Here is a 23,090-nt window from a genome sequence, read left to right as displayed (position 1 = left end):
CCCACACGCAGCAACGAAAACCCAATGCAGCCAAAAATAAATAAATAAAATAAATAAGTTTAAGGGGAAAAAATTACAAATCTTTAAAAAAAAATTAAAAGAAAAAGGAATAATCACAATGCAGGGGCTTCCCTGGTGGTGCAGTGGTTAAGAATCTGCCTGACAATGCAGGGGACACAGGTTTGAGCCCTGGTCCGGGAAGATCCCACATGCCGCGGAGCAACTAAGCCCATGCGACACAACTACTGAGCCTGTGCTCTAGAGCCTGTGAGCCACAACTACTGAGCCCGTGTGCCACAACTACTTAAGCCCATGAGCCTAGAGCCCGTGCTCCGCAACAAGAGAAGCCACTGCAATGAGAAGCCCGTGCACCACAACAAAGAGCAGCCCCCCACTCACTGCAGCTAGAGAAAGCCCATGCACAGCACCGAAGACCCAATGCAGACAAAATAAATAAATAAATAATAAATTTATTTTAGAAAATAATAATAAATAATCACAACCCAAATTTGCTTCAAACCAAAGAGCTTTTAATGGTGTTTATTCCCGAGAGCCTTAATAGGGGTAGTCTCACACATGCTCCATGACTGTCTTCAAGCCAAACCAGGTCTCTTTCACTGTGGGTAAGATCTGATTGGCCAGCAGGAGGAAGTCATATCGATCTGTGTCTCCCAGTTCAAATTCAAATGAGTATTTGATTCCAGAGTCATAGGACCAGTCAATGCTTCCTCCACTGGCTTGGTCTTATGCTATTCCCACTGGCCTCTCACAGCTATGTAACCTCTATATTAAGTTCCACCACTATTAAAAATAAGTCAGAGGGATGTGGGAACAGATGTATATGTATGACTGGTTCACTTTGTTATAAAGCAGAAACTAATTAAAAATAATAATAATAATAAGTCAGGCCCCTATCTGCATGGACCTTGAGAACAGGGATAGCTTAGTAGAGGGCCATGCTTATGAGAAAATACAAGATTAATTTGAAAAGTAAAAGGTGTTACTCAAATGGACACTATACTTAGCCTTCCTTTGGTGTTCTTAGGAGCCTCTGGCTTCACCCACCCATTTGGAATCCTGCCTGCTCTCCTACTGGCATCTTCTACAGCTTAGGGAGGCTACACCACTTTCTTCTTCACTTGGGTGCTAGGTGTAAACATTGTTTCCTCTGGTGGGAGAGAAGGGATTACAAATAGAGGAAGAGATTTGGTCCCTGTCCTCAGGGGACTTTCAGCATAAGGATGGAACAGGTTTTGTTCTGATAACAAATAACATGCCCAGCACCTATATGTGTGAGTAAAACCAACAATGTGCACCTGTGTAATATGTGGCCACTTACGTGACAAATGATAAAGGAAGGTAGCATTAACCTACAAAGACTTCTGACAATCATGACTCAAAAGAGCTAAGCAATAGGTTGGCTCTGAGGCCTGTCCGAGGGAGGGCAGGTAGAGGTCAAATGGGGTCACCTGATCCCTAAGAACGGGGCCGAGCAAAGGGGAAGACCAGGGAGGTTATACCAGGGGAAAGTAGGACTAGTGGTTAATATTGGGGATTAACACTATGAACTTGTGTGTCTTGTGTCTTTGCCTTCACCCACAGCAGCGGTAGTAGCACCTGGTAAATAACAAACACCAAATGGCTGCTGACTTGAACTGAATTTTCCTGGGTACCAAAATTACTAACTTATACCTTTGGTGTGGTCACATGACACAGATGATCCCACTAAGAGGTCCACAGTGGACTGGCTTCAGATTGAATCCTGATTCTGCAAATCATTAGCTGGGTGACCTAAGACAGTCACTTATCTGAGTCCCAAATGCTTCTTCTGTCAAATAAGGATAATAATACTACTTACTTCACAGGGCAGTGAGAATTAAATAGGATAATATAATGTTTATGATTCGATCAATTGTTGAGTGCTTATTAAATGTGTTAGATGTTATGCTAAATTGGTTTATTTAATCCTCATCTGTGTCACAAGTAGGTATTAGTATTAGTCCCATTTTACAGATGAGGAAATCTCAGAGAGATTAAGTGAAGGAGATGGGATAATGCATGTAGAATAGGCATTCAGTAAATGTCAGTTTTGATTATAATCATCATTATCAATAAACGACTAAGATCCCATCAGAAAAGTTGGACCACATTAAGGATCAGAGGTATCTGGAGGAGAGTAGTTCACCAGGAAACTAACAAGCAACATTTATATAGTGCCTTTGAGTTAGTGAACTCTTTTATTCTACATTCTATCTTTAGAGCTTCTCAACAACCCATTTCATAGATGAAAAAACCAAGGGAACCTGGTTTGAGTGACCAGGCTTGAGTGACCTGCCCAAGGTTACTTGGTTCCAAAGTGATGGAACTATAACTCAAGCCCAGACCTCTCTCCCCAAGGTCTATGTTTTATTTCCCCCTGAGAACGACTCAAGTAACAACTTTTGGACCAAACACCTGTTGTGATGCAGCTCCTTATAGCCCTTTCCAGATGAGAAACTGCCCAGAAAATGTCTCACCCACCACAGACATCCAGCCATGTCTTGGGTGGAGTGAAGCAGGTATTCAGCCCAGAGCTGCATACCAATCAGGGGCAAGAGGCAAAAAGTACTTAACTGGGACTCGTTCTTAGAGGCAGTGCTTGTCCAAGCTGGAATGAGGCCAGAATCAAGGATAAGAGAGTCAGCTCTGGACAGAGATGCAGCAAGAACTTGATTAACCATTAATGGTCACATTACAAAAGATCAGACAGCAAACCCTATACTTGTCTGACATTTGCTTATTGGAAGTATCTTCAACATCTGTGACTTTACCAAAAAAAAACATACTAAATGTAGGCCTTTCAAGGTCTACAATACTTGTAAATATCTCAGAAAAGGAAGGCGGAAAACTAGATTCCTTGTAATAAAATGGCTGAGACCCCATGTACATGTCTCAGGGGCAAATGATGCCATTCTGCTGACATTCTGAACTCCAGCCTCCACTCAGAGGCGGCCAACCAGAGAAAACATGCATTCCTCAACCTCAAGTGGCCATAATGGCCTTCTACCCCACTGCCACCACTCAGGGGGCCCTCCTCCCTGGAGGTTCCCCCACCAAAGGGGAGGACAATCCCACATGGAACACAGTTAAAAAGGTCTGGGCAACTGTAAGAAGATCAGTCTTCCCAGAGAATAGCCTAAAAAATATGTAGATAGAGCTCCAAAGCTGTTCATTACATCTGACTTGGGTATCACCTAAAAGAAAAAGAAGTTTGTGCCAATATGTTCATAGTAGCACTACTTAGCAAAAAGTTGAAACAATCCAAAGGCCCAATAACTGGGATATAGCAGTATAATTGAATAACAAACACCTAGAGCGGAAATAACATAAAACTATGTAGGAAATGTACAATTGAATACTACTCAGCCATAAAAAAGGAATGAAATAATGCAATTTGCAGCAACATGGATGGACCTAGAGATTACCATACCAAATGAAGTCAGAAAGAGAAAGATATACCATATGATAGCACTTATATGTGGGATCTAAAATATGACACAAATGAACTTATCTATGAAACAGAAACACACTCACAGACATACAGAACAGACTCGTGGTTTCCAAGGGGGATGGGAGGGGGATGGATTGGGAGTTTGGGATCAGCAGATGCAAACTATTACATACAGGATGGATAAACAACAAGGTCCTACTGTATAGCACAGGGAACTATATTCAATATCCTGTGATAAACCATAATGGAAAAGAATATGAAAAAGAATACATATATGTATAACTGAATCACTTTGTTATACAGTAGAAGTTAATACAACATTGTAAATCGATTATACTTCAATAAAATAAAATTTTTAAAGAACTATATGGGAAATGATGTTAAATGAAAAAAAGCTGAACACAGACATTGATTACAACTAGATAAATATATTTGTGTTCAATGACAAAACATTAATGAAATTGAAACTGATAATAAAGTATGATCATTATTAGACTCTTTTTTCTATGAAGTTTTAAAAATACATCATAAAAGCAAAAAAGAGAGAGAGAAAGAAAGAAAACCATAATCTGGAAAAAAAAGAAAAAGAAACTTTCATGCTCTGAAATATGACCAAATCAGTAGTTTGGGGATTTCCATTAAGTGTTCTAGATATGGTGAGCGAACTATTACTCCTCTGCTCTCCAAGACTCCCATTAAGAAAACCATGACTGGGACCTCCCTGGTTGCACAGTGGTTAGGAATCCACCTGCCAATGCAGGGGACACAGGTTTGATCCCTGGTCCGGGAAGATCCCACATGCCGTGGAGCAACTAAGCCCGTGCACCACAGCTACTGAGCCCATGTGCCACAACTACTGAAGCCTGCGTGTCCTAGAGCCTGTGTTCTACAACAAAAGAAGCCTCCGCAATGAGAAGCCCGTGCACTGCGAGGAAGAGTAGCGCCCGCTCACCACAACTAGAGAAAGCCCACATGCAGCAACGAAGACCCAACGCAGCCAAAAATAAAATTAAAATTTAAAAAAAATCAAGTATGCTTTAAAAAAAAAGAAAAGAAAACCATGACTAACAAGTGTGCTCTCCCTCAGATTCCCACCATCACCCTCTTACAGACAGAGCTATGTCAGTGTCCCTAGCATGTCGGCACACTCTCCTCTTGTTCAAGCCTGATCTGCCCACCTCTGCTTATCCCTTTCTTGTCCCTATTCTCCCCCTCTTTGGAACAGCACTGCCTTGGTCATTTCTTCTCTCTCCTATATCTTCCACCTCTCCCTCTCTATTGTTCCTTTTCCCAGTCAATAAACAAATCTCTTATCTCAACTACAAAACCCTCCATTCCTCTCTCTCCTTCCCTTCTCATCCATGCTCCTGTGAAGAGTAGTCTACTCACTGGGCCTCCCCCTCTCCCATCCCACGTACTCCTCCAGTAACCCTCACTCTTCTGAAACTGCTCTGGTTACAGTCACCATAAGCTAGTAATGAAAACCCAATGGTAAATGTTCTGTCCTTTTCACATTTGACCTTTTTGTGACCTTTCTGTCATTGTTAACCACTGCCTCCTTCCCAACAATTGCTCCTTCCCTGGTTTCTGAAATGCAAGGTTTTTGGCCTCTCTGCCCAGCCCTGCTGCCATGCCCTCCATCATTGCTAACCACTTCTGCTGCCTAACATCTTGCTCCCCTCCTCTGTCCAGGGCTTTTCCCACTGCAGATGACCTCCATGCTCTCCTGTTCCAACCACCTTCCCTGTTTCAACTACCCTTAAATCTCTCTCTCTGCAGAATCCCAGGGGCATACAGCCCAAAGCCTACAGGACAACTCCACTTGAAAACAACACACTTATCTCAACCTCAGTATGTCCAGAGCTGAACTCATCTTTCCAACCCCACCCCTCCCCCCTTCACCTTCCTGGATGTCTCCCTCAGTTAATGGCACCATTCAATGACCATCAGTGAGAAACTCTCCACTTCTGATAAACGACAAAAAACTTTTGATTTTACCTTGTAAATGTCTCACTGGCACTTTTGTAGTGTGAGCCATCATCTCTCCTCTGAACTCTTCTTGTGGGATGTTCCTACTTCGAGTCCATCATCACCACATCCTCCATGTTGCTGCTAATGTGTTTTATCTAAAACACAATGCCTCAGTGCGCTCGTTGCCCTGCTGAAAACTCTCCAATGGCTTCCAGAATCCTTTGGGTTCAAACCTAACTTCTTTAATATGGCACACAAAAACTTGAACTCCCCCGACTCTTGTTACCACTTTCATTCCTTCTTGTAGTTCACAGAGCCCATCATGCAGTGTCACACATCCGTGCCTTTGCATGTGCAATGAGCCAGAATGTCCCATTCCTCTTCCCCTTTTCTAGCCTTCAAAATCCTGCCCTCTTCCTAGATGAAATCAAATCCCCCCAACTTTCTAAGACTTTTGTACCATGTATAGCCAACTATTGCACATATTATGCTAAAGTTTGTCTTCCCATTCATCTCCCATATTAAACAGTGAGTTCTCTGTGGGTTCATTATGTCTCCAGTACTTGGAGACAGGTATATAATCATATACAATGATTAGCACATAGTATATGCTCAATAAAAGTGTGTGTTTTAGGCACAGTTGGTGCCTACAAAAGTTATTTGTTTCCAAAGGATCCACGGGCATGGGAGCACTAGGGAACTCCTGGGCATTCAACTGTGGGGTCCTGAGTTTCTGGCTTTGTCCATAACAAAGTGAGGGGATTCCTTTGGAGGACTAAGAATCTGCATGTGGGTGCATTAGGATTTCCAACAGCGCTGCAGTCATTTCTTGTTCTTATCTCGATTTACTATGGGAGAGAGGAGCATCGGGAAGTCTGACAGCAGGCTCCCAAGCTTTATACCTGCCATTGCCGTTACTCCTGACTTGTCCTCCTCTTTGTTTCCCCAAACTCTGCATGGACAAATGGCTGCAACAGAGTCTATCCACTGAAACCTCTGGGTCCTCTTAAGAGTTGCACCCGTTCTGTCCCCACATACAGTCCATGGGTTTACTTAGGGTGGGAGCCTCTCTTAGCCAAGAAATGGGTAATTAATAAAAGTGATAACTTAGGTCAGAGTCTTGATAAATGCCCATTTTCAGGCAAAGAAATTCCACATAATGAGAGTGAGCCATTAAGGATCAGGACAAGCAGAGAAGAGAACACACAACTCAAATATTTAGGAAGTTATTTGCTCTAAATACCACATAGTAAGTATCTCATGGAGGAGATCTAGCCTCGCCGAACAAAACTGTGTTAAGTTTGGGTTCCCTGCACTTTTTTTTTTTTTTTTTTGGCTGTATGCGGGCCTCTCACCGTTGTGGCCTCTCTCACTGTGGAGCACAGGCTCCGGACGCACAGGCTCAGCGGCCATGGCCCACGGGCCCAGCCGCTCCGCGGCATGTGGGATCCTCCTGGACCGGGGCACGAACCTGTGTACCCTGCATCGGCAGGCGAACTCTCAACCACTGCGCCACCAGGGAAGTCCGGGTTCCCTGACTTTTTAAGGCCTACCCATTTCATGTCAGAGCATATAAAGGCTTTGACCCCAAATCACATGGTGCCTGCTATCTTAGTGGGTCATTTGTAAAAACACGTTAGATACTTACAGATGACTGAGCAGACAGGTCCCACTTTGTACTTGGTGCCATGCAGGCTTGTCAGAGACTGGGCAGCCTTTTGGGCCACTTCATTTTAGAGTGAGAGAACCAAGGAAAGGTGGATAGATAGTGCTTGTCTCTTGGAAGAACAGATGCCCAGTTGCAGAATGTAGAATGGGACAGTCTGATGAACTGGACTCTGGTTAATTAAGCACAACACCCTTTTTGTTTCAACCATTTTCACTGGGAAGTAAGCACAAGTTCACTTCTGTTGGCTCTGAAAATACAACAGACCCTCATTGTTTATTTGATCTTTCAGGTTTTTGTGATAAATACACCAGGGTCATTATTTTGCCACCAGCTCTCCTTGTTCAGGAGCGTGGATGGAAATAGGGTGGGAGTAAGGGGCTAAAGAGAATGTGTACTGACTCAAGGATGTATCCAGGAAGTTGGTTTTCTTTTTTAAACTAGATCCCTACATTGGCTTATTTCCCTATGATTGTCTCTTTTTCCAAGAAGTAGAGCTCAGCAAAGTATTTTCCATTATTTGAGGGTTCCAATTTTGACTGATTGAGGCTTTACTGTCCTTGCTAGGGATAAATGTAAGGTCTTGAACTTGGGTCCAGGAAAACGACTGTACAATTACCAGATGGGGGAAACCTGGCTCAGCAGAATACTCAGAGAGCCTAGGGGTTTCGGCTGTCAATGAGCCCAACATGAGTCAACGGCACAACGCCACTGCCAAAAAACTAATGTGACCCTCCACTGCATAAGCTGGATGAGGGCAGTTACGGTCATGCTCTGCGCTATGCTTGTTAACCCCACAACGCGAGTTTTACCTTCACTTCTGGGAGCTGCCCTTGAAGAACACAGACAAATCAAAGCATATTCGTAAAATAGCAATCAGAAGGGTGAGGGAAGTTGGGAACATATTCTGAGTGCTTGAAGGGATGGGGGTACTTAGCAAGGATAAGGAAAAACCTAGAAGAAGCGGGTTACTATCTTCAAGTAATTAATGAATTTGTCTCTCAAAGGGAAATAAACTTGCTCTCTGGAGCAAGACGATAAACCAGGGCTGGTATGTGAAAGCCATAAGCAGAAGGCTTGAGCTCAAACAATCAAATCTGCCCCAACATGGAAAAAGCTCCCTTGGAGGCAGGGAGCTATCCAATCATAGGCTGGATGACTATATATGGTAGAGATTTAAGCACCAGGTTTAGGTAATGTAAGGTTATCTAGAGCTACTAAAAGTACCTTTGACATTCAACCCTGACATTCTCTCTCCCTTGATTCAACCTTTAGTGATAATATTCACCATCAAAACCCTGAAAACTGCCTTACAGGGGCTAAAATGCAACTGATGAGATGAAAGATACACCTGAATTTGAATAATCTATTCCATTTCTGCTAGCTGCTGACAACAATCTACTTGAAAGTAAACTGACCAAAAGGTCCCATCTCAGGGCTTTATCTCTAATATATGGGTTTCAAAAACCAAGCCTAAAAGCCAAATTGGAAATATTTGCACATTCTCTTCAGCTGGGGTAGCACTTACTCAATTACAAGCAGCCCCCTGAGATGTCACCATGTGACTTAAGGCTGCCACCAGTTTGCTCATTCCTGAAACAGGAAAGACGATGGAGGGTATCAAGTGATACCTTAGGGAAGTGTTTTATGCCCAGCATACACCAGTGCAGTATGATGACGGATCACAGAGCCAAAGACACCAGGAAGGTATAAGGCAAAGAGCTGGGAGGCAGCACTGCTTAGCATAGAGCAACTGACTACAGATCCAAGAGCTTCAGGTCCAAATCCAAGTGATTATTTCCTAAGCAAGAGAAAACACATCCTGGGAATTTATAGTCGAATCAGGCTCCTGCTCATCTAGATTAAGGCAACAATAATTTCATGAATTCTATTTCCCAAGGAAATTTAATTTAGGCAAGTCTTTCAAACCTGTGCCTGTGTCACAATCTTCTCAGTGGTTGGACATATTATGTCTCATTCATACTTGTAACCTGTCACTAGTATACCCCCATCTCAATACCTATCTTTATGACTGAAACTTATTTGTCCACACCATGGATGTTTGTGTCTGAAATGAAGTTTCAGAAACTTACAGGCTCATCAAATTTATGTGACTCGGCACATGTATACCCATAGGGGAACATCAGCAGCTGGGAATAGCTGTGGAAGGTAATGAAGGCCGTGACTTTTCCAGGACTCTTGATAAAGTCCACTATGGATTTCACTTCAACTTCAGAGTTGGCACTGGGTCTATGGTATGAGTCAGAGCAAGGGTTATTGCTGGCTCCAGGTTGTGATGGGATGCAGAAGAAGCCAAGTGAGAACAGTGAGCTTTAAGGAGACAGTGTATGGAGGCAGTTACCATGCATCACTTCAGTTCCTCCTCTGGAAATCAGAGCAAGATTGTCATTGTGTTAGATTGAATTACTACCTAAAGACACAGTCAGGAGACCTAACTCAAGAGATTCTGGACACATTTCTCCTTTAAAAACATGGCTCCTCTATATGGCAGAAAGAACTATCAAATTAAATCATCCCCTCTCTGTGGGAGTTGTTGGAAGAAAAGCTAGATTTAATATTATAGATGGAATTCCTGCATCGGGTGGGAGTTGAGCAAGCTCATTTTCTGGGATTTCTTCCAATTCTTAGAGCCCAAGAGTAGAAGATTCTATGCATCTGTACTTCTCAGAGCCACAAATGCAAGGAACCTCTGATACCCTTTCTGTAGTGAGGAAGTCACAATTACTTCTGACAAAAAGGCTACCTTTGGCCTCATTTTCTCAGCTACTGGAGTTACTCATGACCACTGAAGTGGGCCCACTGTGGCCTGGCCAGGGCTCTGAATGCTAGAGAAACTCTGAGGGGACAGGTAGAGGCTGGGACTCCACAGTCTCTAAATGATACGGACAAAGTATATATACAACCTATCACCTCATTTGGAGATTATTTAATAAGAACAACAACCCAGGAAAATTTTTGACTTTGAATTGCTGGACATTGTTCAGTATTTTGGATCTGATGCTTTGATTTTTTTCTTTCCTACACTAAAAAAAAAAAGAATTTGTAAAAGCGATGAATGAAGTTGCCACTCATCCATACCCCGTCAGTGTATCCTTTCTTGGTTCAATGATTCTCGTTAATTCATCTGTCTTTCAAGTCTTTAGTGATTGCCTTCTATGTGCCAGACACTATGCTAGGTGTTCGGAACACTACAGTGGAAAAGACAGTTTCTAACATTACTGCTATCATACCTAATGAGGAAAAACCAAAAACATTTTAACTCTGTGATTAGAGAAACATAAGGGGTTTTAACTGGTGCCTGAAAGCAAAAAGGAGCCCCCCAACCAGCCTGGCACTGGACCCCGAAAAATTAGAGCTCTAAGTCAACAAAGGCAGAGCAGGAAGCAAGTATTTTCTCTTTGAATCTATTTTGAAAATCAATTTCCTAATCTTATTCGTACTTCATTTTAGTTTTCTTTCCCGAAGCATCCACAGATGATGTAATGCTTCTCCTGTGACTAGATCCCAACCCCCTCTAGTGGTTGGTTCAGGGCTTCCTGGGGCTTCCCGCCACCACACAAAGTCTTGCTCTGGAAGCTCAGAAGCTGAGCCGGGATACAGCTTATGGGAAAACCAAGATGTGAGACAAAATATATTAAATGCTCCTCAGAGCTCAGTGACAGCACTGTGTGCCTGTGAAGGGAATTCAGTGAAGTGTTTTTCAAATAGGTTTTTAAATAGCTTCAATCCTGAATGGGCTTAGCAGGCTGACAGCACTGCAGAGCCATGCAAATAGCTATCTGGCCAGACAACATCTGACTATCCCTGGGGGAAAGCCCCCATGCTCACCTCCAAAACCCACGTCCCAGTTCCGGTTAGGATCAACACCAACACTGAGGCTTCCAGATACCTTGAATTGGGTCTTCTGCCACATACGATTCTTTAAAATCCAATGGAAAGAAAACACAGGGAAAAAAAAGATGGTCACTCAGTCCAGTGAGAAGTTTCCTTTAGAATTTTGTTAATTTCTCTCAATCCCTCACGGGAAGGCCCTTTTGGAATTGCACTCATTTCCCTTGCCCACAGACTTGACCAGTAGTCCTCACACAGGGTTCTGCTTGGAGCTTCTCGGCCGTCTCACCGAGGCAAGAAGTAAATAAGCCCCCATCTCCTCCAATGAACACCTGCCAAACCATGTTCCGTAGAACCACAGTCCTCTCAAACGTTAACAATAACAACAAAAAACAAAAATTAAAAAACAAAAAAATAGTGAGGAGAGCCCGAGGGTTCTGTGATAGAACATTTTGGGAAAATACAGGGTTAAGTTGGCTAATTTACTTCAGAACTTCTAAAGGTTTTTTTTTTTTAATGCTTTAATGTTTTTTATGAAGCTCCAAGAGAGGGATATAGTAGGTGGTATTTCCCAAACTTGACTGTGGAACCCTGTATTCATAGGGTATCTCATGAGATGAGTACTACTATTTCTACAAGTTCCTTCTGAACACGCGTTGAAAAATGCTATCATAGTCTGCTCTCTCCAAAAATAAACTTGAAGCTCTGATTCATTTTGAATATACGTGGGGTCACAGTTGCCATAATGGTGTTCTGTAATGAGATTTTTAAAGAAAAAATAAACTGCATAATTCGTTTTTGCGATATAACAGAGGATTTCTTCTATAGATTGTAAATGTAAGTAAAATGCCAGATGCATTGTACCGCCTACCTAAATCCTACAGCAATCTAATTGTCAGCAGGTAACATCCGCCTCCTATTTCTATCAATCCTACCATCAAAACGCAGGGATAATTGGAATAAATCTCCTAGGTGACTCAAAGTGAACACTGAACTCTAATAGCCCAGCCTAACAGCTGAAATGGGCTCTGACCAAGGCAATATGGAAAGATATTGTGTGTTGGAAAATGAAATGATTGTAAACATCACTATATGCCTCAATTCAGGGCCACTACTGAGAGATGAGACATTCTGTTTAGGGTAAATCAAGAACAGAAAAATCACTTTTGTTTTGTTTTGAAGTTCCTACACATCTCCTTAAATTCTTGTTGAAGAGAAAAAGTCCAGGCTTCCTTTGGTTTGAGAGAACACATAGCCATCAGAGCAGCAGGAAGATGTCCATCGTATCCAATCAAAGTGATGGATGGGTCATTTCCATAATCAGAGGCAATTTGAGCAGAGACAACAACATATATGTCAATCTCACACTCCCCTTTCACCAGGAAACAGAGGAGAGAATATTAAGGCAATGTGTTTTTTCCAAACATGAACTATCACTGCGGGTCAGTGAGAGTCTTCCAGGACTACAGCCCAATCTCCTATTAACGTGTTTAATACGCCAGTGTCAATACTTTTATTTCCGATCAGAATAATTTACTTACATTAAATAAAAATCAGGTATCACTTATCCGTTATCTCTCAAAAGCAGAATTCTTCCAATTAATTTTAGTGAGGCATTTTGCAATGGTGGGCAATGTGTTTGTGGCTCAGAGGGACCTATGAACCAAAGAAATCTTTTCAGTTTTCTTAATCACCACACAGGCTATACCTTCTCAAAAGTACTCACAACTAACATCAGATTACTTAATTATGCAGAGACTTCTCTAAAGACCCAGAGAACCAGTTAAATTCCATTTGGGGAATTACATTTCTACTTGTGATCAATTGCAGTAGAGTTTAAGTTTCTGCTGGATTAAAATTTATTCATTTCCTGTGCTCAGCCATCCTAAGGCATTATTATTCAACTGTTAAATATCCATTTCATAATACCCTAAAGGTAACTGCATTTTAATTGAAGGGAAAAATGTATCAGCCGGTATGCACGTGGTTGTACATGCTTGAATGATCTGATGTGGATTGATTTCCTTTGCTCATGAATTAACATTCTGATTTATAGCATGTCATTTTTGAATTACTTAAGAAATACCAGACTAGGGCACACCCAGCACGGTGTCCTGACTCTAATTCCAAATGAACATGTGGAAGAGAGATATCACTACACCCTAACTTTAAGTGAGATTTGGAAATTTTTCAGAACCCAAAAACCCTCAACGAGTTCCACTTTGTATCTGTAGGTCAAAGTAAACTCTTCTAGCCCTTGTTTATATTCTCTGAGCTCCTTCTGTGATTTTATAGATCTCTAGTACATCATGCCACAGCCCTAGGAGCTCCAGGCAGCAAAGCAATGTTCTCTAATCTGTTCTTATGCTGAAATCTGACTCTTGGTGTCCTTACTTGCCACCCTCTTAATCTCTTTTAGCTCTCACTATCTTTTTTTTTAAATTTATTTCATTTACTATTTTTGCCTGCATTGAGTCTTCGTTGCTGTGCATGGGCTTTCTCTAGTTGCGGCGAGCAGGGGCTACTCTTCGTTGCGGTGCACAGGCTTCTTATTGCAGTGGCTTCTCTTGTTGCAGAGCACAGGCTCTAGACATGCGGGCTTCAGTAGTTGTGGCACGCAGGCTCAGTAGTTGTGCCTCACGGGCTCTAGAGCACACGCTCAGTAGTTGTGGTGCACGGGCTTAGTTGCTCCACGGCATGTGGGATCTTCCCAAACCAGGGATTGAACCCGTGTCCCTGAACTAGCAGGTGGATTCTTAACCACTGCGCCACCAAGGAAGCCCATAGCTCTATCTTTTAACAGAGCACGCAGTGGCCAGCAGGTTGGGGGAGTACGGAGGTACATGCCAGGGTGCTGGGTGGGGCAATACCAAATTAGGTTTGAATGGGTCTGTTTCCTGACTGTGTGACAAGAGAAGGGCTTGGGATGAGAGCGTCAGCCATAGGACCACAGGGATTGCTGTGAGGTTAGGTGGGGCCTTACCCCAGAAAGACAAAATAAATGGGGAATTTTGGGCAAAATGACCTTATTTGCAGTTCACAGTGCAGTAGATTGTGTAACCCACTCACCAGCATGGATCCCAGCCTCTAGCCAGATAGCCAGCTTGTCTCCTCCCGTGATGAACTGCAAAACAAGCGTGGAAATGTGAATGGCTCCACCACCACAGACCCCTTGTCTGTTCCTCTTTCTGTACTTGATGTGGTTGAGAAGGAGGAGGTGTAGACAGTGATGCTATCAATTAACTTTTCATTTAATGTGGGATTTTTTTGTCCCTTTCCTTTAATGTAAACTTAAATACAGGCTAACAAGAGGGCCATCATTTGATGTTTGTAAAAAATCATTGCAGATAATGTGATGACATGAAAATATGTTCATCATATGCCATAAATTTTTAAAAATAGATTACCAAATAGTATGATACCATTTTTATTTCTTAAAAGGCTAGCTCATGTGTATGTATACATATGTACACACACAAACATAGGAGAAAAAGGGAGGGGGGAAAGAAAAGAGAGGAAAAAATAGAAAGATATACAACAAAATGTTAATAGCTATCAATCCCATAGTTGTGAAATTAGTAAAATAGGGATGTTTTTTCATTTTTTGTTTGTTTCTCTGTTCTCCATTTTTTGCAATGATTGTGTTATTTTTGTAATAAAAATGCTTGTGGTAACCTTTTGAGTCCTTCATAAAAACAGGATGGTAGGCTCTGGAAGTCCTTTACAGAGTTTAAATTTTATGATCTAAGGGACTCTGTTTTATTTGGAACAGTGGCTTTGCCAATTGAATCAGTAAATGGGGAGGAAAAGATTATTTTTGCACCATCAATTTCTATCTTCCTGCAGCATTCTAAACATCACAGATAAGGTAAATGAGAAGTGTAAATCCCTGCTAAAAATTACTTTTCAAGGGTTTTGAGAGTTTTAGTTTAAAGTGTTTCATGCTTTTTCCTCCAAAGAGCTCACATAGGGAACTTTGGAAAACAAATAACATTCTCAACCACGAACCACCGAAACACCCGGGAGAAGGAAAGTCCAGGAAAATCCAAGGGGGAGGAGAATCTGGGGTTTCCTGACCCAACTGCAGGAGAAACAGGGAAAAGGAAATCAAAAGAAAAGAAGGTAGTAAATATGAGCAAATGTGCCATGGTGTCATAAAGTAGGCAAACCACTCCTCCCAGGCCTGCTTTGGGAGAACCGCTCTGGAGAAATCCATCTGTCCCAGTGAGTCCGTTGGTCCTCAGCCATAATGGTTTCAAATTTAGCAGGGAGTTGTGACATTATCTTTTTTTTTTTCCCCCTTAACAAACTCTTTCTAGGAAATCTGGTGAAATACTTTTCACTCTTTTGCAAGGCAAGGTGAAAAAGCTTGAAATTATCAGCACTAACTGTTGTCAGCGTGTACAGGTTGAAGTAAAACCATAACCTTTTTCTGGCTAGCAAGTAAAAAATGCCTGCGTTTCTGGGCATTTGCCTTTGCCATTTGGTTGCCCATCATTCTGCACACCGCAAGAACTGTTTTGGTTTTAAATGCGGCTCCAGCAAGTACCTGGAACTTTTATTTCTTTTTCTTTTTTTTTTTTTTAAACTCTCGGTTTAAAAAAAAAAAAAAAACAAAAGAAACGAGTAAAAGAAAAACAAGGCACAGCACGGCTACCTTGATTAATTACAGAATACCTCCCCCTTCCCAGCTCACCCAGGGGCCCGAACCACCTCCCCCTTCCTCTGTTTCTATTGGTGCATACGCCTGTTTCCCTGAGAGCACATCTATCAAGAGGAGAACATTAATTCACTCCTGCAGACCTGCGTCAGCTCGCGCAATAAAAAGAAGAAGAAAGGGAGGTGGGGGAAGCAGGGAGGTGGATAGTCAAAACCAGCAAGGACTGGTTAGGAGGAGAGGAAAAAAAAAAAAAAAGGAACAGCTCTGCAGGCGGAGCCTGTACTGACAGCCCGCCTGGGAAGACCGGGATTCTAGAAGCATCGAGAGGAAAAATCACCACTGCACCTGTGTACCTTGAGCTCGTTCATGGGCCGGTTTTTGAAAGAATAGCCAATGTTCACTTTGCTCACTAGACCAGGGTGCTCAGCAACGAGGTTATCCATCTCTCAGGAAATCTGAAATGTTTAGGATGAAGAAGTAGACATTTGCAAATGAATAATCTGGTGCATCCATTAGTGACTTTTCTCTCTCCTCCATTTCCATTCCCTGAGGGAATGGAGAGGGCCACGGGGCAGATGCTGTGCGACTGGGGACGCTGGAATCAAAGCTGAGATGATGAGTCACTGGGCATCCGCAGGGGCTGGGAAAAGGGAAGCCATTTTGTGGCAGCGGAGCCGGCTCTCTCCAGTTTTGTGCTTCAAACAAAATGGCACTGCTCTGGTTTCCCTGTGGCTTGCCTCAAGCCAGCTCTGAGGTGGAACTTCCCCAGCCAGAAAGCATCTTCCCTCACTAGCAAAGGAACACAAATGGTAGTGGCACCAAAAAAAAAAAAAAAAAAAAAAAAGGTGGATTTAGAAGCAGGCGCTGCAAAACGCAGCCGGGCTGGTTCAGACCGGGGCAACAGGGTGCCTGCCTCAGAGGCACTTCTGCCACAAGCCACTTCGGCTCCTATTTGCAGGGCTGATTGCAATCCTGTACAGCTGGGGCACCCAAACTGTGTCCATTACTGGGATTGAGACATGTCTGGGCGTGTCTGGAGAGTGATCGGCATGAAAACAGCTCCTCCAGCTGTTGCCAGCATTTGGTCTCCGTAGGACGTGGACAGCAATTTGTGAGGCCAGGCAAAGGAGGGAGCGCATCCTGTTTCGGCCACTCCCTTTTCTCCCTCACTCTCTGTACTGGTCCACAGTCCCTACTCTGAAACCCTTTAGGGACCATACATAATTCAAATTAAGATTTGTGTGTGTGTGCAATTTTAAAAAGGTAGAAAAATACATTTTACACATGTGGCAGTGCTCCATACTCAGGCACATTAATATTTCTGGCAGTAAAATAAGTGAGTAGCAAGTCAGTTCAGGTCAGATTTTGCCCCTAAATGAGTTTAGTTCAGGTCGGGGTTTGCCACCAAATAAATGCAGGGGGAAAACTGTTTTCTAAGTTCTCTGCATTTTAGAATTGCTGATTTAGGGAATCAGCACCTACCAGACAACCTCCTATCTGGCTCTTTCCTGCTCCTCCACCTCTCCCCTTAACCCCCAACCCCCATCTCATCCCCTCCCCCACCCTCCCAAATCAGTTAGTGCAAGCAGACACCTGTACCCCCCAAGAAAAGCTATGTGTCACAAAGAGGCAGATGTAGCACTGTCCAGGTGATCCAGGTGAAGGAAGGGGCCTTCTTCACACCAACAAAACTCAGGAAAGATGCAGAGAGATTGCACAAGACTTTGCTGCCATGAGGTCTAGGAGAATTTGGCAGGTTGGGAGACTCCACCATTGGCTGGAAGTCAGTGGTATCGTGTCCCCTGATTCCAGCATCAGTGGTAGCCATGAAGCACAGCTCTCAGATGGCTTGTGGGTGGCACAGGTCAGAAATCAGCCAGGGGACCTCGAGGGGAGAGTATGGTCATTAGAGGCTGTTTTGTGCTCACTTAAGCCACTCCTGGACACTTCTAAATAATGCAGTGGCTGCTGGGATGGGCAGGTGGGCTTCAGGTCCTAACTTAAGGCAGTGACACTGATACTGGCTGTGAAATGCTAGGGAAATTTGGAGAAGTTAGGAAATAATATGAGAATAATTTCCATTAAATTACCAAGTAGAAGTATAGGCCTTGTTATCAGAGGAAAGCATGGCCCATTTCTCTGATGTTCATTTTGAAACGCCTACCTCTTCCAAGGTATAGATAAGCCTCAAAGTTGAAGTTACCATTCTGTTCTCTTCTCTGAGTAAGTAACATTTCTTCATTCTCCTTGTCCAAGAGAGCCTAAGATAAATCAGTCACACCTATGATTAGTTTATAGCAATGCATTTGAATCTACAGTTGTGAGGGAAGTGGTGACATTCAGGCCCCAGTCCCAAGCATTCTTCTTTCTGTCCTATAGGCTTTGGGGTCATGCCTTTCCCTCATTCTGGCAGCACCCTGAAAGGGGATGGGGCATTAATGAGACTTCGGGCCAGACAGATGCTGCAAATATAGGATGACAGTCAGTCCTGTGGTTGTGTTATGGCTCATTCTCCCTTTCTGGGAACCCAGGGTCAGAGGTAACCTCCAATTAAAAACTAAATGAGTAACAACTTACATTTGCCTACTTTGACTCACAATCTTCAGTTTGCCCTTTGTATTTCATGCCAGAGACTCTTTTTTGCCCTTTCCATTACATTTTTTATTACCATATCCCACTTGTACCAAATGCAAAAAAGAGAGGGATAGAACCTTCCTACCCACTGCAGGGGTAGTCCAGACTTCAGGAAGGCCCTAGTGGTACCCACAGGTCCCTTCCCTGGCAGAGGGTACCCAAAGATAAAAGAGGATGGACCTTCAGTTCATATGGACCAGCAAGCCTCTGGAAGAGTGGGCTGTGGGATAATTACTTGAACATCTTCAATCACAATGGAATAAGCAATTCCCTCGGACTTTAAGGAAACTTCGACTGCCTGGATGCTGACAAAGGGAACTCGGACATGGATTGTCTCTCCTGGGATGGTGGGTGATTTCCAGAAATCAAGCTGAAAGGGATAAAAGGCCAAGGCAATGACTGGGTCATTCCAGGGAAATGGACAGCTCAGCGTGGATAGATTTCAAGAAATCAATTCGTTATCTATTTTACCTCAAGCCTCCAAGACTAGAATCGTTGTGGAATCGCTATGATGTTGCAAAAGTGTTTTTAAATGTCCAAGCATCAGGGCTTCCCTGGTGGCGCACTGGTTGAGAGTCTGCCTGCCGATGCAGGGGACGCGGGTTCGTGTCCCGGTCCGGGAAGATCCCACATGCCGCGGAGCGGCTGGGCCCGTGAGCCATGGCCGCTGAGCCTGCGCGTCCGGAGCCTGTGCTCCACAACGGGAGAGGCCACAACAGTGAGAGGCCCGCGTACCGCAAAAAAAAACAAACAAAAACAGAAAAAACTTTCAAACCTAAATGTCCAAGCATCAGCATATGTGTTATGTGGTTTCCCCCCCAATATGGTTAAATATTAAAACTGGAAGAAGGTAAAGATTATTTAAAACTATGGCAGTTTTTTTAACAGTTGACATTCAGGTGACCCAATTCATTCATTAATACTATAAATTATTTAGGAGGGAAATAATGCATTAAAGGTGTTCAATAATTTTTCAAAATAACTTTCACATTTGATTTCTCTTTTCATTCTTACAAAACATCTGTGAGATAGGAGAATGGTATATTTATCCTCATTATACTGAATGGGAGAGAAGTCAGTATGACATTGGGCAAGTCACCTACCTTCTCTGAGATGCAGAAGGTAGATGACTTGCCCAATGTCATACAGATGGGACCAGAGCCCAGGAGTTCTGGATCCCAGCTCCATGAGTGAGCATTCCATACTCCTCATCAGAGAAGACAAGATACAATCCAAAGTAAGAGATCTTAGTCATCGTGTCTAACTGTGGAGTATTCACTCTGGGAAACAGAAGCCCCCTCCAGGACAGATACCTGAAGATGTTCTTCAGCCTCCAATTCCACCAGAGCTTTTATTTGTTCTTCACTCCTTGGTGTGATCTCAAGAACTTGGTCTCTAAAAAATATTACCCACAGACATGACCTTAAAAACAAAACCTAGACGCTGTTTCCTGTTGCTTTCTGCTCCTGTTAGTCTCTGCACATAAGAGGTTAATGCAGCAGTCAGTAATCTCTTTGACAATCAAGAAATTAATAAATAGTATACTGACCCACATCCCCAGAATGAGGAGTTGATAGAATGGCTTTATTTCCCCCAAGGAAATGTTATCTAAATAATAATTAAGAGCTGTACCTAATCCTAGCAGGAACTTTGCCAATAAAGTTACCTTTCCTTTAGCTAATGATTATTTATCAAGTAACACCTGCTGCTCATAAAGCATCGGCTTTTAAAACTTGTCTGTTCCTGTTTTTCAGAAATAAGTTTTAAAAAGGTAGAATAATTAATTTGGTGCTTATAAGTGCTCAAAAGAGGAATCAAATTTACATCTGGGTAGACCTAGGGTGTTTTTGTTGTTAACTGAAAGGTATCAGAGTTCCATCTCCAAACCCCATTCATGTGGCCCAAACTTGGGGTATTGCTAGGGACAATTGAAACCCAGACAAATCATGGTGTGTGTGTATGTGTGTCTCTCTCTCCACACATACACACACACACAATGAGTAATGAAGGATATCAAGGACTCCTTGGCAGCAAAGAGAAGTTGCAAAACAAGCAAACAAATATCCTTTAAAAAAGTTCAGTAGTAGAGCTGGATTTCTTATAGCCCTTCCTTGGTGACAGGTTTTTCCTCTCTCCCTTTCTCTGAGTAGGCTGACTTCCTGAGTCACCGCCCTGCCCATTTATGCAGTGGGGAAGGGATTGGTACAAAGAGCCATAATAAGGGACCAGAACCCAGACCCTCTGAAATCAAGTATCATCCAATTTCCAGTGAACTCCAGTGGATTGCATAAGTGATAGAATGTGAGCTCTTCAAGTCTCTTCTGCCTCCCAGTATCCACTGGCCATAGATGGTCTGAAAAATTTTCCATTTGAGTCTCATTCCTTTTGGTAAATGTATAGACTCCCAGGAGTCCTCCTTTAAAATGGGAAGGCACTGGGAAAAATAATACATTGGGCTAATATTTCCTGGTGTGTGTTCTAAGGAATAATAGCCCTTTGAGTTGTTCAGCATGCATGCATAAATAAATAAATTAAGTAAGTAAATAAATAAATGAATGAATGAATGAAGGTGGAGAGGAGTTTGAGGATCAAAAAAAAAAAAAAAAAAAGGATAGCTGCAGCAACCTAGATCCCCTCTTATAGGTTTACAATACACACTAATTTAGTAAAAGTTCCTAGAAATCCTATAGTTTGTTTAACTCTCTGATTCCCAAATTTATTTGATCATCCATTTTTTTGGGCCAAATTTATTTGGCCACTTCATTAGTTCCCTGCAACACTCTTCAAGAAATGCTGTCTAAAGCTCTTCATAGAATCTTGAAACCAAAGTACTTTGGAGCAAAGATGGATCCTACAAAGCCATGAGAGTTGGATTTGGGCTGAAGTCTGCAGCTCTGGTCCTCCCACTTCATGAGGTCCCACTGCCTAGACACTAGATCTGAAGATGGGAGGACTTAAGGTGACATGGAGGATGAAGTCCAGAAAGGTAGGGAGGAGGATGGGAGAGTAACCCAGCACTTACTGAAATGACACAGAGACAAATGACCAAACAGCTTTATTTTCACAGATGTCTGTCATCCCCATATTCTGATCATCAGAGGGGAAAAAGATTAAGGACAGAGAGAAATAGGGTGCATGTGTGCTGTTTTCACTTTTGGTTTTTTTTTTCTTTAAATTCATTCATCTCTTTTTTTATCACTCATTCCTATTATTTCCACTACCCCCTCTCCAAATCTAAAAGAACTCTGAAAATGCTGAACGCTTACACTCATTATTCTGCAACAATCCAGTGAGATACTCTGTGAATCAGGTAAGCAAAATTCAAATAGGCATCAGAAAGCATAACTTACCCCACAGATGTTTCTCGACAGAGGATATGCCCCCAAAAGGGCACCAAAAAACAGGATCAATCGCATAGTCAAGGATCTTCCAAGAGTCCAGAATTCGGTGTCACTCCTGAACTTTATTTATAGGGACACCACGGCTGAGGGTGACCTGTTGGCAGTCTAAGAACTCAAGTAAATTCCCACATGGTAAAATTCCCACCTGCATGTCAAAGTCTCAAGACTGTAGACACCCACTTGTGTGATATCACCAATCCATACATTTCACATTCTTTCAATGAGATAACAAACTTTGATGGAAAGAAAACAAAATTGCTAGAGCATACCAAGGGCAAATCATGCATTTATGATTTAGAACATAAAGTGACACTAACTCTGACCAGTGACAGAAGCCAGATTAATAGACCTAGAGGTTAAAGTCTTTCCTGGGTCTCTGACAGAAAAGGGGCACAGCATTTACAGTAATTACTCAGGCATCCTGTCTATCACATTCCATTAGTTGGCTCATTTGTTTATTTTTATAATGTTTACCCTGAAACACTGCAATCATTTAGTCCATATCTGCTGAATCTCCCTGTAGATATGGCCTGTTCCAGTCCTCACACTATATTAAAACAAAACAGGAGGCCTTTTAATATTCAATTTTGAACTGTTTCTAAAGTGATCCATCTGCATTTGTACCAAATTGATGTCCCTGTTTCTGTGCTTTTTTCCAAAATGAAAATGTCTTTCTAATTATGACAATGAAATTGCTTGTTACAGAAAGTTTGGATTAAAAGGAAGTGTTTTATTTAATAACCAATAATTCCTCCACCCAAAGAAAACCATTTGGAGTATATCTTTCCAAACTTCTTTCAATGTTTTAGAGCTTTTTCTTAAACAAAGATTAGACCATAACATATATTCTGATTTTTAAACAAAGGTTTTTTTAAACAAAGGCAACCTTTCCTTGTCTATAAACATACATCTACATTGATCTGACTTTGTTCCTCATTGCAAAAGGAGAAGATACACCATTCTATTTTTAGGATTCATATTTTATTATATTTTATTCTTCACACACATTATATTCAGCCTAGCAAGTATCAACCAACAGACACAAGGAAATTTTCATCTGTCCTCTTGTAACTGAAAGTGGGGTCCAGCTGCTCGCTGCTCAAAAGCCAATAAAGAGGCCAGGTTTGTGGAAAGGAAAGTTTGCTTTATTTTTGGATGCCTACAACTGTTGGGGGAGTGGGGGAAGGGCAGACATCTGTCCAAAGGCCTACTCCGACAATCAGGGGGCAAGAGCTTTTATAGGCAGAGGGAGGGGGCTGCATGCAGAAACAGCAGTCAGCTCTGACTGATATCTTGAAATTGGTCATGAGGTGGTCTGACCAGCATCATCTTGATTGTTTCAAGTACAGTTAGTCTTCAGTTCCAGGGTCTGTTTGTTCCCATTTCCTTGAGGCCAATTTTTGGAATCGTGGCAGC

At 42.4% G+C, this 23,090-nt stretch overlaps 1 protein-coding gene across 1 annotated transcript; it reads right to left on the bottom strand.

Annotated features, from left to right (window-relative positions):
* Positions 1-555: 555 nt before the first annotated feature.
* Positions 556-21,689, bottom strand: CPA2 (carboxypeptidase A2; the record flags this gene model as incomplete). Its single annotated transcript, XM_081244700.1, is given in 17 exon segments — positions 556-570; positions 574-743; positions 7,110-7,194; positions 9,221-9,420; positions 10,977-11,067; positions 12,213-12,243; positions 12,245-12,271; positions 12,273-12,326; positions 14,021-14,103; positions 15,993-16,085; positions 16,089-16,094; positions 17,804-17,818; positions 17,820-17,900; positions 18,509-18,643; positions 19,587-19,668; positions 21,624-21,655; positions 21,657-21,689. Coding segments are annotated over 17 exon segments (1,233 nt in total).
* Positions 21,690-23,090: the final 1,401 nt, after the last annotated feature.

The sequence above is a fragment of the Mesoplodon bidens genome (assembly GCF_964165515.1).
Source record: "Mesoplodon bidens genome assembly, chromosome: 9".
Lineage (NCBI taxonomy): Eukaryota > Metazoa > Chordata > Mammalia > Artiodactyla > Ziphiidae > Mesoplodon > Mesoplodon bidens.
Note: the sequence above shows the minus strand (reverse complement) of the source record. Positions and strands in the feature narration are given on the sequence as shown.